Below are 17270 nucleotides of genomic sequence, written 5' to 3' on the forward strand. Positions count from 1 at the left end.
GTCCAGTCGAAGTGATGACAACATCAATAATGGAGTAATACCCATCACTCTAGTTTGAGCCTGTGTGGTTCTGAGTAAAACTCAGAGCCAATCAAAACGTCGTATTTTGAATTCTACTGCCTCATTTGCAAACTCGATTGACTACAGTAACCATAAAATACTATTAATAACGCTACCTATTATTAATAAAACCTAGTACAGTAGTATTATTAATAATACTACTGACTGTAAAATGAAATGAAATTACGCGGTACATACTGGCATTTCCAAGCTCTCTGTCGCCCAGTCTAGCGGATGGAGCTCTTGTGCACGTTCACACCAGGGTGATCCATAGATAGTACTACTACTCACGTATAGCAGTATATTTCAATCCAGTTTGGCTGCCACAGGCCAACTTACTTATTCACGGATCTCATGTACTGTACAGCCGCCGTGATTTGACTTGTATACTATTCATAACTTCATACTAGTAACGTAAGTAGTACTAGTACTTACTTCTTGCTGTTCGTACTGAAGTAGTAGTAGTAGCGCCCCTCCACATGCAAGCATTCCATATTTATTCAACCAGCGTCCTTGTTACATCATATGCCCCCGAATGACTGGGTTATTCGGACTTGAGCTTGTTCTTTTCCGCATCGGTCAGCGTCTTTCGCTTCACGCGGCTGTACGCGCTGATCGAGTCGTCCAAAACGTAGTCGAAGAGGACCCCCACCCACGACGACGTCTGCGGCAGCGTGTCGTAAAACTCGGGCGCCATCGCCTTGACGGCAGGCAGGCGGCTACCCGGGACGAACGGGAAGTCGTGGTGTTCGTTGTGGTAGCCCACGTTGAACGTGACAAGGTTGAGCAGGCCGTAGTACGAGTACGTTTCCGCGCCCTTGACAAACACGTAGTGCTCCGAGATGAAGTGGCCCGCGCAAGGATGAGGTCCGGCGCCCAAGACGGTGCTGGCCAGGCAGTAGCCGAGCCCGGACGCGCCGCAAAAGTGGTAGATCGCATAGTTGTATGCAATGCACGACGCGTAGTTGACAAATTCCCAGAAACCAGGGGTCTTGGGGTTCACAAACAGCGGACGCAAGCTGTAGAAGAACGCTTGCGTGAACACGAAGATGAGCTTGGTGATCTTGTTGTTGAAGATCTTGCCCTCCAACACCGTGGGGATGTCCACGTCGACGCCGTCTTCGCCTTGGTATCGATGGTGTTCCATGTGGTAGCGTTTGAACGAGCTATGGACACATCGTCAAGTAGTCAGTCATGAGGGAGTACATGAAGGGAATATAGAAGAGTGATCGTACATGGCAGCAGGCACGCCCATCGGCATGTTTGCAATCAACGACAGGATGCGATTGTACACGGGCTTCTTGAAGCCCAAGTTGTGCGACAACTCGTGCATCGCCATCATCATCATGTGGTTAAACGTTCCACCAACGATGTACGCGACAGCCAACCACACCGCCCAGCTCTTGTCCTTGGTGACGTACGCCATCAACGTTTGCACGGTCACGGCCACCACTACGTAGTACTTGGTGCGGGGGCAATGACCAAAGAGCGACTTGATCTGAGGGTACTTGGCCGTGATCAGCTTTCGCCGAGTCGCATGCGGCTCGTCGGTCTTTTCCCAGTAGAAGTCCGTGCGCGGCTCCACATGAGTCGCGAGCTTTGGCGCGTTTCCTCCCTTGCCCATCTTGGTCTCCTGTCGCCCAAATCCACAAATGAACGAGGAAATATAATGGTTCTCTCGCTCCCTCTCCTTGTAAAGTACGAAGTCGATTGACGCCCTGGTAAGTTCGTTTACGCCATAACACGGACCATAGTCATTCATAGAGTTTTCCGCCTGCAAAGCGCACTTAACGAACCTGTTTTCTTTGCTGCGACACGTTCACCTAAGTACGACTTGTCTTTGTTGACCGTTTTTTTTCGGGTTGCCCGAATCATGTAAGCCACCTTATTGCGTATATTCTAACATATCATTCGGAGGAGTTGAGGAGATAAAGGCTTGATCATAAACCGACACTTTGGGTGACTTGTTTCGATACGAAAAGCTAGTTTAATTTTGCATTGAATTTGTAGATAAAAATTTCAAAAAATCCTTGTTTCGAACCATGTGTAACGAAATGGATGGTCGATCCAATCAAAAGCCGCGCTGCGTTTCTGCATTTCGATGCCGTGTCATTGTGTCCGCCGCGCGTCGTGTCGTTGCGACCACCCACGTCACAAGGACACAAGCCAGAGGAAGCAGAAGGAAGCAAGTGTATAGAGCCACAAGGCATGAACAAGCGCGCGAAGAAGATGTACTTGGGAAGTTCCATGAACACTACCGTCGATGACGTTAAATTACTGTTTATAATTGGACAAATACGACAAGTCCGACATTTGACGGTGCGGCTGCGTGACGTCGGAGGGCGTGGCAGACAAGTTGGACTTGGCCGACACGGTGGAGTGCCCCGATTGGTTGGACGAACGATTCGACTTACTCGACTTGCGCGACTTGGCCGAGCTTGCAGTGTTCAACGGCGACGACGACACGCCTGGTCCGCGGTGCATGACATCAGTCAAGTAGGACAGATCGCAAAGCGAATCGCTCTTGTGGTTGCGGTTCGCCAAGTCCTCAGTCGAGACGATTGCGGGGGCGCGACGCATACTTTGGAGTCCCGAGAAGGTAGCCGATGCAGTTGCCGTCGACGACAACGATGCCTTGGGCGTGAATACGCCATGAGGAACGATATCCATACGCCGAGGAGTCGACAAGCTGCCGTCGGTAGTCAGTCGACGGGGGGTCGTGGTTTTCTGGTTGAAAATGTTGTCCGTCGACATTTTGCGTTCTGGTGGGTGAAAGATTGAGCGATGCTCCGTACTCGGGGTCCGCACACGACCGTCGAGGCGTTCGACGCTCATGGTGCGACTTATACGGCCATACTCGTCAGAGACATAGGAGGACGTGTGGGTGGTTGACGACTTGACGGGGGTCGCGGCGGGGAAGTGGAATCGGTTAAAGTTCAACGTCGTCTTGGTCGACGACGGAGGTGCCGCGGCATGTTCGATTTGAAAAATATGATGGTGATGCCGCTAATGCAACATGAAACCGTCAAGATTTCGAAAATTCGAAAATTCCCAAAACTGAGATGAAACGGCCAAATAATTTCGAAAAAGTCGAATAATACCTGGGAGTCCATTCCATCGTAATTCGAATGGCTTTGGTTGCTGACGCTGTGGACGCCCGATATGGCGCTGTTCGCCTCATATGGAGCGAACCGTCCACCGCCAAATGCCGGGTGGATGTCGCGGAGGCACGAGTGACACACACGATCGCTGCCCCTCGTGAACCCGCCGGGCTTGTCTTCGTTGGAGCACCGCTTGCACACGGTCTGCTCGCACATGCGACATGTGATCTTGCGTTGGAACAGAGCAATGCCGCCCTTGAACCCGCGACTGCAGATTGCACACGTGTCGTTGTCTTGAAGGATCGCCTGATGGTTCACCGACGCGCCGTTGCCGATCAAGACGTGGATCTCCTCCATGCGTCGCACGCGGCGTTTGGTTAACGACTGCAACAACTTGGATTGAGCCATTCTGCCCGGCGCGCCGTAGTCAAAGTAGATGGTGACGCGGAGAATGCTCGGAATGTCCGTCTCTGTCACGACATATCTGCACGAAACTACCCGTGAGCATGATCCGACCAAAATGTCGAGGACGTACCCCGAATGATGCACTGTCGCCCGGACAAAGTTGTTGGTGTGGGTGAGTGGAGGACACGACGCGTGGGGGACAGAGTGGGAGCACATGGCGAACCCGCGCTTGCCATTTTCGTCAATGTATTCGTCCAGGTACTACAAGAAGGAAATCGCCGCATGAGACCGCGACCGTCCAAGATGGAGATCCAACAACGTCATACCTCGATGGTGCAAAAGTCGCGGTCCCGTACCAACATGCGCATCGGAGACTTGATGTGGCTCCACCTCAACCCTGTGTAATGGAATGGCGACAATGCCGTGGGCATTTCAATCGCGTGCAATCTGGCGGTGGATTCGAGGCAGTAGAGCTCCGCGGCGATCTTTTGGTGGGCGGCAGAGTCCCCAGATGATACAAGACGCACGCAAAAGTGGCCGATTTCTTCCAGGCTACCTGCAATGTTGATGGTGGAGCCATACGCGTGCTTGTCCGCGCCCATCTTCGCAACATGGCCACGTTACCGGGAAGGAGCGATGCATGTACATACCTCTTGCGCGGCGAGTCGTCGGATAAAGCGAGTGGTTTCCAGCAACTTGGAAAACGACGCTTTGCCGATGTCGCTGAGCATCTGGCATTCAGACGGCGACAGCGGCGCCGCGTCGAAGAAGGACGTCGGGTCCCGCTGTGTTCGCGCCATGAAGGGGAAGGTACCGAGATTGCGTGATGAGGAGGGACGTATATCTGCGGCGGCGGCGCGGCGATGGTATTCAGCACACGAAGTACGAGGTGTGGTGTACCAACGACTCTGGCAATGACATGACCTGGCACTACAGTACGATGGAGTCGACTTGTGTTACGTTCGCTGCACCCATCAACACTTGAGCGGTTCAGCCAATCATACGTCGTGATTCACATGAATGCCATTATTTTTGACCAATCATATTGCATCCCGTGAAATCGATCGGCTGAAGTCCCACGCAGTCGTCGTGGTAACGGCTTTTTTACACGGTAGTCACGTGCGCAGTTGTTTCATATTATCTCAAGTTCACATATAATTCTGAAATTCGCTTTTCTTGCCTAACGTAAAGAATGACGAGGTTGATATATTCATTAGGTCAAAAAGTCTACAGTTATTGACGCTGCACGATGAAAGTTATTTGTAGCGGCTGGTATACTAAATATGGCTGCGATGGCCTGGCTACGTTGTTGGATTCTGGGATGGAATAAAAGTTATTCACAGCAATAGATACAATACATGTAATGTACCAAGGCGAAAGTTCCGTAGATCTGCTTTGAGTAACTCGAGTATGTATATACATGTACTGCACACTGTACATATCTTACAGCAGTACACTACAACATACTGTACTGCTTGGCGAAGCAGTTCCATAACATGTGGTTCTAGTGTCGGCCCTCGCGGAGGAATGTCTTAAAAATGATAATCCAAACTCAATTAACCAACATACTGTACTGGGCACAGCATGACATCGGCTGGCGACAACGTCCACAACAATTGCATTTGCTTTCTCTCCCGTACATTTGCAATCTCACGACGGCTGATCATACATACGAGTACAGTACTACCAGTCCATTGTCCTGTACTCAATTCAGAAATTTATGTTAATGCTCAGAAGGACATACAGTAATGGACTACTGTACGTAGTATTACATCGAAGACTGTACAGTACAGCAAGTCATGGTTGCCAAAATAAACCGATGGAGAGGATAAAAAGAACATGAGGTCCTTTCTTGCGTCGTCATATAGGATGGTGTATTCTGATCGAAGCAAGCTGTGACAACTTGACCATCACGTGCCCAAGCAATCTCTTACACTCCGAATTGTACACATCACCACCGTAAACTGTTATTGTCATGTCGATTCGAAATTAGGGTGGTCAGAGGTGCGATTACATTTGATACAGTGTATAAAGTATTGCTGGCTATTTGGCCTTTCGACCGCGACGTTTCGCCCAAAAAATCACTCGAGGTCCTGTACTAAATATAACGTTGTCTGGAATCACCAATCTCGCACCGAGTGGGAAAACATAGCCGAGTCCACCGCTTGTTGATCGAACCCTTGCACGTAAATGGGCAAGAGGTTGTGTGTCAAGCCGCCGGATGCCTTCGGCACAACTCAAGGGGACGGCCACGACTTGCGGGGGAAGCGCACCACGCTGCCACCCCATGAGTTTCATACGTGGAACTACATCCAAGATCCGCGCAACGACCTTCATCCAGAGCTAGAGCTCGGCCTCCAGAGCACCCGCACGACTAAATTTACCTCTGGTACGTACTACAAGAAAAAGCTACCCCTCCTGATCCCGTTTGGTTGCAGGCTTCTACCGGCGGTCGCGCACGGCCATCGCGCCCGACCGAGACCGACTCGCCCGACAAGCCGAGAAAGACAGAGCCAGCACCAGCAACGCCACCCGCCGCCACGAGCGCCTCACTAGTTTGAACTCGTCCTACGACTACAACATCGTCACAGGGTCAGCAGGGGCGATTCCCAAAGTACTCAAGTTGCCGCCCTGTCGAAAGTTCCTGGGCGGCGACACGAGCCAGTTTCTCCAACACGAGGGGGTTATCCAGTTGCGTGAATCCGCCAACCGGTTCTACAGGTGCGTTCGTGTCGCCCATTCGCAACAATGTCGCCAATTTGTTTGAAGAAACGGGACCAACAAAACTAATAACCCTTGCTACAATAGCCAGTGGCCAAACAACCCTGGTCGCACCGACAACTTGACGCGAGGTGCAACGCCGCCCTATATATATACCTTGTGTTTCGCATGTGCTGCTGCTTTTAGAATGGACCATGACCGTTGTATAAATGTCGTTGGCTTTGTGTGTTTCGTACTATTAGTATGGGCATGCCACGTCATTGGTGGTGTTATTTCAACGTTGTATGATGCGTTATAGAGGGGTTGTACGGGCAAAAGCAGTCGTCTGCCATTGGCATTGGCCGCCATGAAATCAAATCGTACGGCGCCGCGGATGCACTCAACAAGTCACTGTACAAGCAATGTGTGGAGCACAGCAACACGGCCATCCAACTCGAGTACACCCACGTCAAGCCCCCGCCCCCCGTTGTGCACAAAGTTGCTCCAGAACGACCCCATCACGCCTCTCCACATCGCCCCAAACCCACACCGCCGTCGTGGCTTCCCCCTGTGCACTCGTCTTTGCAACACCAGCACGACGCAGACTCTGTCCGCGCCTTAAGATAATCCCTTCAAGAGCTCGTTGTTTGCACCTCTGTACATATACAGTACTACTGTGTTACTATGTACACTCCGGCAACACTTAACGGATACTCTGGGTACAGTTCACGTTAGGGCTACAGTCATTTGGTGATACGTATGCTTGCTCTTGGTAACTACTAGTATGATGTTTCGACCACCAATTCGCTTGATGATCCAAGTAGTTCAGGATATCTAACGTTACACTCAACTCTTCACTCCACCGTTGAGATCACTGCAGGGTGTTCATATACTGAGTGCAATACCCCGCCCCCACCTCATCGTACTAGTAGTTATATCTATGCCTTTCACTAGGTATCTACCGGCAGCCAGTATTATATTTGATCTGTTGTACTGCAGGTTTCTTCCACCACCATTATGAACCGTTCACAAGGGCAAACATGCCAGCAAATATGAACGCACGAGTTGCAAGTGGGGGGTATTGGTGGGTTTAGTAGTCGTCATATCTGTGGTGGTGTTCCGCACTAGTCGACTACGAAAACTCGTTGAACGTGGAGCGGTCGCGCTTGGTTTTCGCCGCCGCCTTCTTCTTGGCTTCTTCTTCGCGGGCCTTCTTCACGCCCAACGACTCTTCCTTCTTCTTGCCCTTGGCCTTCTTGGCCAGCACGGCCTTGATGTCGACCACGACGGCAGGGGCGGCAGGGGCTTCCACCGCGGCTTCGACTGCAACAACGAGACCATGGACGCCTGAGGACGAGATATAGAAAAATGCGCACGCTTACCTTGAGGAGCGACAGGCGCGACGTGGGTGCCAGCAGCGGCTTTAGCCTTCTTCTTCTTCTTGGCCTTCTTGTCTGTGCTCGCGTCGGCGGTCTGTGCAGGGGTTTCTATCGGGGAACAGGCATGAATACTCCATGGATCGATCGCTGTACATTCACGTACCCGTGGTGAGACCCAGTTCGGCCAGCGCAGAGTCCAAGTCGTCCAACTCCTTTTGCTTCTGTTCCTTCTTGGACAAGATGGGCGCGGCGACGGCAACCGGCTTGGCAACGACAACAGCAGCGGGCTTTGTGGTCACTTCCTCCTCCTCTTCGTCTTCGCTTTCGCTCTCGCTTTCGTCGTCGTCGGCGACAGCTTCACCTTGTTGGGCAGACAAGGCTTCCGCTGGTGTGAGGGGCATCGACAGAGACGTCACGGCCCCGACTTCTTCGTCATCACCCCACGAGGCAGTTGCCTGGCCGGAGAACATTTGCTTGGGAAGGACGGGGGCGGCATGCGCAGGCAACAACGTCGCCTTCTTTGCGGCCTTCTTGGACAGCGCCGTGAAGACGTTCGTATTGCTCATCGCGACTGGATTTGGTTGGTAAGCAAAGGACAGGTTGACAACGTCGTGATACCTCCCCAAAGCAATGGACCAATCCGGTGCCTCAAAATGCAAATTCTACAGTCTGATTGGTGGGATAAAACACGCGTTTCAAACACTGATGTCAAATGGTGGAAGTAAATGAAAATATATCCGTATAACCACGTCGTTGATCCGGATAAGTCACCTCACGCAGTATCTCGAAGCGACACTTCAGCCACACCGACATGCCGTTGTCAGCGCGGCACGTCGTGGTGTTTTCAGAGTTGAGTCCCGAGCAAAAGCAGAATTACACCAAGTTTATCATCGAGCACAACGTCAAAGTAATAACCAACTCTCCAATCTCACACTATTCGACGTTGAAGCATCCCATTACATGATGCCAACTTATAGTTTGGTCGTAACAAAGATGGGCTGTACGTGGCGTCCGTGTCGTTAGGCAGTGCCGCATTTGCCCATGCTGCGGAAGAAGCCAAAGTTCAGCCGCCTCTGGACAAGACCACCCTCAGTGCGGACGAGCGCAGCAGCGACATGCCAGCCAGCATGAAGCGATACGCCAGCTTGTACTGCCTCATCGAGGCCCCGCCACCAGTGGCTGCGTCCAAAATGTTCTTGTCCGATGTTCACTTGGCCAAGACCATTCATGACATCTACGACGCTCGATGGGAGGACGCGCGGCGCGATGTAATTTGGACATGAAGGCAATGACGGTGATGGTAATGACTGGGCTGTTGTGTAGACTCCACACCCGACTAGTCGGGACGAAGCGACCCCCTTGTTTGCCTTGTTTGTGCTTCATCACTTTCAAACGCGGTTTGGACTGGTATATGCTTACTATAAGTTATGAAGAACATTCATTGACATAAACAACAAATGAAAAGCCCAAGCTCGTGGCCCAGAACGCCGTGGACTTGATGCAGGCCTTGCACGCCAACAAGAACGTATGAAACGTGTTTGAAACAACATGTATTTCGTTGGTCTGGGGCGGATATTTCACGACATGTTTCCTTGTGGTAGCGGCTGGACACAGAGATCTTTTCGTGCTTTTTGGATGGCACGTACCCCGACGACGCGTTAGAGTTTTACCTTTTTGCTCGCCATCAAGTTGTGGTACGATGATCTGGTAGATACAGAACATGGCGAATTATATATATATATATATATATGTATGTAGGGATGATACAATTTATAGTTGGAATTGGTAGATTCATGTTGACGTGTATGTCTGTAAACAGGTGCTGTTGACCAAAGATACATTGGGGGGTAAATTCAAGTACGTTTGTACTCAAATGTTATAGTTTTCCTGTGAAGTAATATATCTAGGTAGTTTAACGATTCGTTGTGTAGCTTAAGCAAGGACAGCACGTGGATCTCCAAGGCGCAGTGTTTGGTCGCCGCCAACGCCGTCTTTGGCTCGCGCCTCGAGCCCAGTTATCTTACCGTACGACTCCATGACGAACTGGCTGTGTGCTCATGCATACAATGTTGAAGTTTCTTCGTAAGCTGAAACGACATTTGACGGCGCAGCCCGCCTCCCGCGCCAATACCCATATCATCGAGGTCATTACAGGACCTGTGACGGGGTTGAGTGAAGGCGTGATCCAGAATATGTAGATGAATGAGTTTCTTCTCTTGGCATTGGAAACGTTCCAAGCTACGCACGGGGTTGTCGTCGACACAGCAGCAGTACGTCCAGTGAGACTTCACCTGGCAATAACCTTATCGTAGCAGTCCACCACCACGCCCGTGACCAAGGCATTGGAGACAGTCGTCACGTCAAACCCCAACCAGCGTAAGCTAGCCACAACAGCAACAACTAGTAGTACATGCCACCTCACACCACGGCAGATGATGGAGACGAACAGAAGCGGTTGGAAGCCCTCTTGCACCGCGTTCGCGCAAGACAACTGGAGCATGTACGTGAATGAGATAGGATGGAAGGAACTAGACATTCAGGAGATGTAGAATGGTCAGTCCTCGTCCGAAGCAGCCTTGAGTCCGAAGGTTGCCGCCATGGTGTGGCCCACTTGCACGCAGTAAAGACAGCTTTGACATTCTACGCACGTCACTTGAACTTGCCCACAAGACATGAACAGTGCGATCGTAATAAAAAAAGCCATTCCATTTTCATTAATGCGATAAGTCCTTCATACAAACACGCCTTCATTTATATTAGTTTGGTTTATTCTTGTACTCCGGAGTATTTAAATACTCGGGGTATTTTCGAGAAGGATGATTGGCTCGATTGCAACCAATCAACAGCCACGAGTTACTCACCAGCGCCAGCGATCTTTCAAAACTCAAAGCGTGCATCTCGTGCGATGATGATGCTTGGTGTCATCGTACTGCTCTCGACAACGCTCGGACTAGTGTCATCCTCCTCGCACCGCGCGGCGGTGCCGCAAACCTCGAAGCAGCGCTGCTTCCCCGATGACTTCCTCCTGGGAACGGCCACGGCCGCGTACCAAGTAGAAGGTGGGTGGAACCTCACCGGTCGCACGCCGAGCATTTGGGACGACTTCTGCCGCAGCCGGGACAACGTCCAGTGCGCCAACGTCGCCGACGACATGATCCATCGCTATGTGAGCGACATTGCGATCATGCAGGCCATGGGTCTGTCGTCGTTTCGGTTCTCGATCTCGTGGTCGCGGGTCATGACCTGGCACGACGCGACACAACGCATGGTGCGCAACGACGCAGGCATCGCCTTCTACCACGACCTCCTGGACGCGATGCGCGCCGCCCAGCTCACGTCCGTCGTGACGCTGTACCATTGGGACCTCCCGTCCGCCCTGCACACGCACATGAACGGGTGGTTGAACGCGTCCATCGTTGGCCATTTCAACCAGTATGCAGAGTTGATGTACGACGAGTACGGTGCCAAAGTAGACTTTTGGACGACTTTCAACGAGCCCTGGTCGTTCTGTGTGGGCGGCTACGGCGGCGGCTGGCATGTACGTCCTTGTCTATTTGGATACATGGCTACAGTACTCCACAGCTTGCCACATCATATTGCCTTTCTTTTACCCCAAACACATTTGGCTGACTTTTGTGCTGATTCTTTGCCAACTCTATGTCGATCCATTCTCAATTGTACTGAATCATCTTGGATGTCCTGTGGTGCTTGATACATCACACTAATTGAACTCACACACTAATTCCACCATGACGATAATGGTTTCCTGCAATCTGAATGGCTAAATCCTGCTGCCGATGATTCACTTCAGTATTGGGTTGTGTTGTCGATTCATGCTCGCTCCAGTTTCGAATAACTATTCACACAACCATCACACGTGTAGGCACCAGGCATCAGCGACTCGGACACGGCAACGTACGTGGCCGCCCACCACGTGCTCCTAGCCCACGCCACCGCCGTGCAAACCCATCGATCCAAGCATCTTACATCCAAGATTGGCATCACCCTCAACTCGGACATGGCCCTGCCGCTCGATCCGACCGACGACCGCGACGTCGAGGCCGCCGAGCGCAAACTCCAGTTCTCCCTCGGGTGGTTCCTCAACCCGATCGTCCATGGCGATTACCCCGCCGTGATGAAACGGCGCGCCGGCCACCGCCTTCCCCGCTTCACCGCAGCCGACTCGGCCTTGCTCACGCAAAGCTACGATGTGTTCATGTTGAACCATTACTCGACCAACGTTGTCACAGATTGCGCGTCGACCACGTACGTACAGGACGTGTATATGTTGGACACAGTATTCATATGTGAATTGTATGCCATGCACAGTCGGGCTTTGGATATACGTACGTTTACTATTAATATTTGGTTTTGATTTTTTATATTTATTAATAATAGAAAAACGTTATGTTGGCTAGTCCATGGATTCTAGTTACGTGTGAGTGTTCCTTTTTTATTTTATTTTATTTTTAAATATATTTTCAAATAGAACTACCGAGACTAGATACATGATGATATTTCGATATTTGGTAGGTCTACCGTAGACTGTGCGTCGCTAGCTCAAGGGTGGAATCGAGACTTGGGCATCGACGGCGTCCGCATCCCCGTCGGCGCGCGCCCAGGCAATGTCAACACCAAAGGGGAACCCCTCTGCAGTTGGTTCAACGGTACACAATATATATATATATATTTATATATATATGTAGAAACTATTGTGAATTCGCTATAAACTTGCAAAATTCGCGTGGTTTGTCTAACGTTAATCAATACTGAATCACGCTGGAGTTGTGATTGGTTGAATATACTTGACCTTTCTGTAAGAGCCAATTGAATCTACTCATAATTGGATTAGCCAATAGCGTCAATTCGTGACTATTCGATTCGGTGGTATGTGTTCTGAACATTTGTACCGAAAAATCCACAATATTTGTTCCAGTGTATTATACGACTGGAAATATCAAGGTATATAATATATATATATATGTATATTTTTTGAGGTGCGTGTTGTACGGCTGGAAATATAACTAGGTATACACTATATATACATACACATATTTATTTCAAGTCGATACAATTACGTTTACGTTCAAATATGCTTGGTACGCACGACGGACCATATCGAGGTCAAATACATACATGTATTATTTGTACAACAACGTAGTAGCTAGTGTCCATATATATATATATATTTATGAACATCCGTTGTATCCAAGACGAGTACAAAAATGATATGTGTAGGGTACCCCCAAGGGTATTTGCCGCTCATTCGGTGGATGCACGCGTTTAACAAGTCGGCGCCGATCCTCCTCACGGAAAATGGCTGGTGTGGCCACAACGTGGTGGACAACCCAGATCAGCTGTGGTACTTTGAGTCATATTTGGCCCAGGTGTGGCTTGCAGTGGCCGAGGGCGTCCCTGTGATTGGCTACACGGCGTGGTCTTTCGTCGATAACTACGAGTGGGGCTCGTTCGACCCGCGATTTGGGCTGTTTCACATCGAATTTCCCCCTGAAACTGGAACCGTCGACGGATTTGAGCCGAAATCCACCGATTTGAAACGGACCGCGAGGCCCGCGGCGACCTGGTACGAGAATGACGAGGAAATAGCTGTCTTGATATGTTCACATTTCATGGAGCATATGTAGCTGTGTGCTTGATGGACTAGTTATATATATATATATATATGCTTCATGGAATGTATATGTTTCGTGGAATATATATATATATATAATCTACTTCATCGAATGTATATTTGTGTATATGTATAATATATATATATGCTTGATTGAATGAAGATCATGAAACTATATATTGTCCTTTTACCCAAAATTTGGACTTTTGTGCTGATTCGCCAAATTTATTGATCGATTGTTTGTCCTGTCTTTTGTATGTAAAGATCGTCCAGTATCACACTAATTTCAATCACACACTAATTCGATGTTGAATTATTCGAAGAGTGGATTTGATTGGCCACTTGATTAGTGTTCTGGTTTTTGATTGGTCGATATATCGATTGTCTGTCTATTTGGTTAGTCTGCTCATTCGATTGAGCACCTAAACACTCCAATTTCGAATCGCCTTGACAATATTATATATCGTTTCATGTATAGCTGTGTGTATGATAGTAGCATATCTATATATAGTGTGTGAAATGGAAACACTAATGTGTACTACCATTGAAATTCTACTATGATTGCTGTGTACATGTGCAAAACGGATGAGTTGATGAATGATATATATATATGAACTAAGGATGTGTTAGGTATGGCCAAGTCGCGTCGACCAAGTGCTTTCCGCTGGACGAACAAGCCCAAGGGCCGACACCATCGACGGACCCGTTGACGTCGTCGACGACATCGCACTGGGTGCAAGGCGCCGTGACCGTTGGGTTTGTGGGTCCGATGCTCGTTGCTGTCATGGCTCTGGCGGCGCTCGTGTATCGCAAGCAGCAGCAGCACCGTTCAAGCGAACAAGCTGGAGAAAACTCCCCCCTCGTGCCCAAACACTGATAACAGGGTTGTGGTATCTATCCTACAGGCAGTAGTTGAGTAACTAAACGTTAGTTAATCAATGCACACGAGTATGTTGGGTCTGCATAACCGAATGCCATTGCAAAGCCACACTACTACTGTACGTACTACTCCAAAGTACACAGTACATATACTATCAAAAACAGCAGCATTCTGGGATTGAATGTGGAATGCTGCGATACGGCACTAGTATATATATATATCCTATGAAGCATAAACAAATATATTGCGCACGACTGTCTTTTTAAATGACTCGGACGGCGTCCATGTACACAAGTCGCATCGAAACCTGTAGCTGTAGCTCGAAATGTGATAGTTTTATTGTCATACAAGTATATACTTCGAAGTATGTATATATATTATATATATATACATATTGTCAAGTTGGTTCGTAATTGGAGGGGGGGTGCTCAATCGAATGAGCAGCACCAAATCGGCAGAGAATCGATCGACCAATCAAGACCCAGATCACGAAAAAAGTAGCCAATCAAATCCACTCTTCGAATAATTCAACATCGAATTAGTGTGTGATTGAAATTAGTGTGATACTGAACGATCTTTACATGCAAAAGTCAAAGAATCGATCGATCGATTTGGCAAAGAATCCGCACAAAAGTCCAAATATTGGGTAAAAGGACAATATATATTGTCAAGTTGGTTCGTAATTGGAGTCGCGAGTAGAATAGACTTGGCAAATCGATTTGAGAATAAACTAGCCAATCAAAATCCATTCTACCCCTCCGCTTTACAAGATTTCTGAATGGTTCAGCCAAAGAACCATTGCAGATTGAACTGCCTATAGTGAATGCCAAGTTCATTCAATAATGGTTTCACTTTTGAACAGTCCAAATTTGCGTGAGAACGACAATATACCCTGAGATATGCTATGTTTTGTACAATATACCCTGAGATATACTATGTTTGTACAATATACCCTGAGATATACTATGTTTGTACAATATACCCTGAGATATACTATGTTTTGTACAATATACCCTGAGATATACTATGTTTTGTACAATATACCGTGAGATATACTATGTTTTGTACAATATACCGTGAGATATACTATGTTTTGTACAATATACCGTGAGATATACTATGTTTTGTACCAATTATATCGGGATGTGTTATGGGCATACACTTTATTGATGAACACACCAAGTGGTATTATGTGGTTGGTATAATGGTATATTATTGAACGCTAGACACTATTTTGGCTGGATATCGACTTGGTCGTGAATGGCTTGCCACGCCGTTGAGATGGCTTTGGCTGCCGCGTGGTCTTGCGTCCACTCGTGTGATTGGTCCACTGGGTCTCTAGCCATCGTCTCCAGCTGCCACGTCACACGCTGAATCTCTCTTTCGCACCGGTCCAAGCTCACTTGGTAGTCGCTCAACGCAATGCGCACCTTCCACGCTTCAAAGTCTTGCGCGTACACCAGCACGGCATGCAGCACCCCACATATCCCAAACAAGACACTAGCCATCACGAGCATCCACATGAGTCCCCCCATGTTGTAGAACTGCGTCCATGTCCGTTGTACGCTCCACGAATATGGCGGACATGACGGACGGGGGACGACAGGGGGGGAAGATGATGGCGAAGGTGACGATGGAGGGGGGGGGGCAGAAGTGAAGGATGCAGTGGCTCGTTGCAGAGGGGAATGCTGCTGCTGCTTGGGTTTTCGAGGTTGGGATGGGAGCGGATTGGACGATGTTCTTGGGCGACTAACCCTGTGCACTTCGTCGTATAGGTCGTTCTGAATCGTGGTCATGTGCTTGGTTGAGTTGATCTGGTCGATGGTGTCTTCGTTGGTCGAGTGTCTCACATCGTTGCCGTCGTCGTCGTCATGATGGATGGACGACAACAGGTCCGACTCGTCGAGGGCTTTCTTTCCAATCTCGGAAAAGTGTCGTCGTAGTGGAAGTCGTTCTTGGGCTCGACGTTTCTTAGCTAGTTGCTGCCTCGAGGATGATGTTGGAGGGGGTAACCGGTACGTGTCACGAGCCCACAGCTTGGCAAGGCGGCGGCTATCTGGCATCGCAGCCACATACCGGCGTTTCGTAGCAACATCCCAGTGCGAACGCCACAGCACAAGCAGATGTTCGTGGTCGAGAGCAACTTGCATAACAACTGCCATCTGTTGGCGCAACGGATCGCGAAAGTGCTCGAGACATTCCAGTATCACGTGGAGAAGCATGTCATACTGATCCATTTCCATGAGCAGGAGTGCGGACGGACCGTCCACAACTGTGCGAAGGACATGGTAATACATTTGCCGCATACGACCTACGCGACAACAGGTGAGGCCAACGAATAATACGAAGAAACACATGCGACAAGGTGGAGGAGGGACTGTACCGTCCAAGGCAATGTGAGGCACAAAGCACTCGGCGATGCATGTGACGTCGAAGATGGCGAACCGCGCCACCGACGCGATGCACTGACTCTGGGAACATTTCGTGTCGTGAATGAGTGACGTGATCACCGCGACGAGCAGCGGGCGGATATGAGGCAGGCCCACTTCTGTCACGACACTCGTGATGAACTCAAAGCCTTCCTGCACGGCCAGAGGATGAACATGCACGAGAATGGCCGCCACGGGTCTCTGCACTCAAAGAATGGTGACTGATATGACTGGTCGACATCGCGTAACATACCGCCAAGGGCACGATGCGACGGGCGAGGTCGCTCCGGTCGTACGTGCTACCCGACGCTTGAATGTAATCGTGGATTTGTTTCTTCCAAATCTTGATCCGATCGGTGGGATCCTTGGTGGATGATGCCACGGCGCTGCTGCTGGCACTACTGATGTTCCCCATCCATGTAGCAGCCGACGACGACGACGATGTCTCTAACTGGTTGCTAGTCTCTGCGAGATGGTGTAGCTGCAGATCTGACTCGTTGAGACGATCTCCAGTTGGTGCCATGGGAGCCTTCTTCGATGGTTCTCTGGGGACAGGGCGGCACGTTGTTGACAGACTGGCGGCGATTGTCGCTGTCAAAATCGAATTTGGCGTTTATCCGGATTATTTGGTTGATGGATTTGTAAATAAAATGGTTTGAATTCGTATTATTATTATTATTTGTA

At 49.4% G+C, this 17270-nt stretch overlaps 7 protein-coding genes across 13 annotated transcripts; 3 read left to right on the forward strand and 4 right to left on the reverse strand.

Moving 5' to 3' along the window:
* Positions 1–346: 346 nt before the first annotated feature.
* H257_14482 (hypothetical protein) lies at positions 347–1710 on the reverse strand. The gene is made up of 2 exons (XM_009842306.1): positions 1296–1710; positions 347–1226 (listed from the first exon to the last, which is right to left on the reverse strand). The coding sequence occupies exons 1-2, from the start codon at positions 1682–1684 to the stop codon at positions 605–607; spliced, it is 1011 nt and encodes a 336-aa protein (XP_009840608.1). The 5' UTR covers positions 1685–1710; the 3' UTR covers positions 347–604.
* A 459-nt stretch (positions 1711–2169) lies between these two features.
* Positions 2170–4507, reverse strand: H257_14483 (hypothetical protein). Of its 4 annotated transcripts, XM_009842307.1 has the most exons (5): positions 4217–4507; positions 3893–4168; positions 3697–3827; positions 3162–3645; positions 2296–3066 (listed from the first exon to the last, which is right to left on the reverse strand). In XM_009842307.1, the coding sequence occupies exons 1-5, from the start codon at positions 4364–4366 to the stop codon at positions 2335–2337; spliced, it is 1773 nt and encodes a 590-aa protein (XP_009840609.1). In that variant the 5' UTR covers positions 4367–4507; the 3' UTR covers positions 2296–2334. The 4 variants fall into 4 exon arrangements, with proteins under 4 accessions (XP_009840611.1, XP_009840609.1, XP_009840612.1 ...); XM_009842309.1 differs by having other exon boundaries at positions 2170–3066; positions 3162–3827; XM_009842310.1 differs by having other exon boundaries at positions 3697–4168.
* Positions 4508–5680: 1173 nt separating this feature from the next.
* On the forward strand, positions 5681–6928 carry H257_14484 (hypothetical protein). Its single transcript, XM_009842311.1, has 4 exons — positions 5681–5955; positions 6005–6287; positions 6375–6418; positions 6586–6928. Exons 1-4 carry the CDS (start codon positions 5757–5759, stop codon positions 6891–6893), a joined length of 834 nt encoding a protein of 277 aa, XP_009840613.1. The 5' UTR covers positions 5681–5756; the 3' UTR covers positions 6894–6928.
* Positions 6929–7324: 396 nt separating this feature from the next.
* H257_14485 (hypothetical protein) lies at positions 7325–8259 on the reverse strand. Its single transcript, XM_009842312.1, has 3 exons — positions 7809–8259; positions 7649–7753; positions 7325–7589 (listed from the first exon to the last, which is right to left on the reverse strand). The coding sequence occupies exons 1-3, from the start codon at positions 8209–8211 to the stop codon at positions 7399–7401; spliced, it is 699 nt and encodes a 232-aa protein (XP_009840614.1). The 5' UTR covers positions 8212–8259; the 3' UTR covers positions 7325–7398.
* A 157-nt stretch (positions 8260–8416) lies between these two features.
* On the forward strand, positions 8417–10369 carry H257_14486 (hypothetical protein). 3 transcript variants are annotated; one of them, XM_009842315.1, is made up of 12 exons: positions 8417–8552; positions 8623–8913; positions 8969–9052; positions 9111–9170; positions 9247–9339; positions 9465–9502; positions 9577–9670; positions 9721–9789; positions 9844–9915; positions 9961–10021; positions 10078–10145; positions 10195–10369. In XM_009842315.1, exons 1-12 carry the CDS (start codon positions 8457–8459, stop codon positions 10267–10269), a joined length of 1101 nt encoding a protein of 366 aa, XP_009840617.1. In that variant the 5' UTR covers positions 8417–8456; the 3' UTR covers positions 10270–10369. The 3 variants fall into 3 exon arrangements, with proteins under 3 accessions (XP_009840617.1, XP_009840615.1, XP_009840616.1); XM_009842313.1 differs by having other exon boundaries at positions 10078–10369; XM_009842314.1 differs by lacking the exon at positions 10195–10369 and having other exon boundaries at positions 9721–9915; positions 10078–10170.
* A 147-nt stretch (positions 10370–10516) lies between these two features.
* H257_14487 (hypothetical protein) lies at positions 10517–14242 on the forward strand. Its single transcript, XM_009842316.1, has 5 exons — positions 10517–11183; positions 11529–11911; positions 12179–12312; positions 12884–13229; positions 13908–14242. The coding sequence occupies exons 1-5, from the start codon at positions 10551–10553 to the stop codon at positions 14152–14154; spliced, it is 1743 nt and encodes a 580-aa protein (XP_009840618.1). The 5' UTR covers positions 10517–10550; the 3' UTR covers positions 14155–14242.
* A 1099-nt stretch (positions 14243–15341) lies between these two features.
* H257_14488 lies at positions 15342–17180 on the reverse strand. Of its 2 annotated transcripts, XM_009842318.1 has the most exons (3): positions 16840–17180; positions 16541–16787; positions 15342–16468 (listed from the first exon to the last, which is right to left on the reverse strand). In XM_009842318.1, exons 1-3 carry the CDS (start codon positions 17107–17109, stop codon positions 15387–15389), a joined length of 1599 nt encoding a protein of 532 aa, XP_009840620.1. In that variant the 5' UTR covers positions 17110–17180; the 3' UTR covers positions 15342–15386. The 2 variants fall into 2 exon arrangements, with proteins under 2 accessions (XP_009840620.1, XP_009840619.1); XM_009842317.1 differs by having other exon boundaries at positions 16541–17180.
* Between the last annotated feature and the right edge of the window lie 90 nt (positions 17181–17270).

This window comes from Aphanomyces astaci, assembly GCF_000520075.1.
Source record: "Aphanomyces astaci strain APO3 unplaced genomic scaffold supercont1.58, whole genome shotgun sequence".
In the NCBI taxonomy this organism is placed as follows: Eukaryota; Oomycota; class Saprolegniomycetes; order Saprolegniales; family Verrucalvaceae; genus Aphanomyces; species Aphanomyces astaci.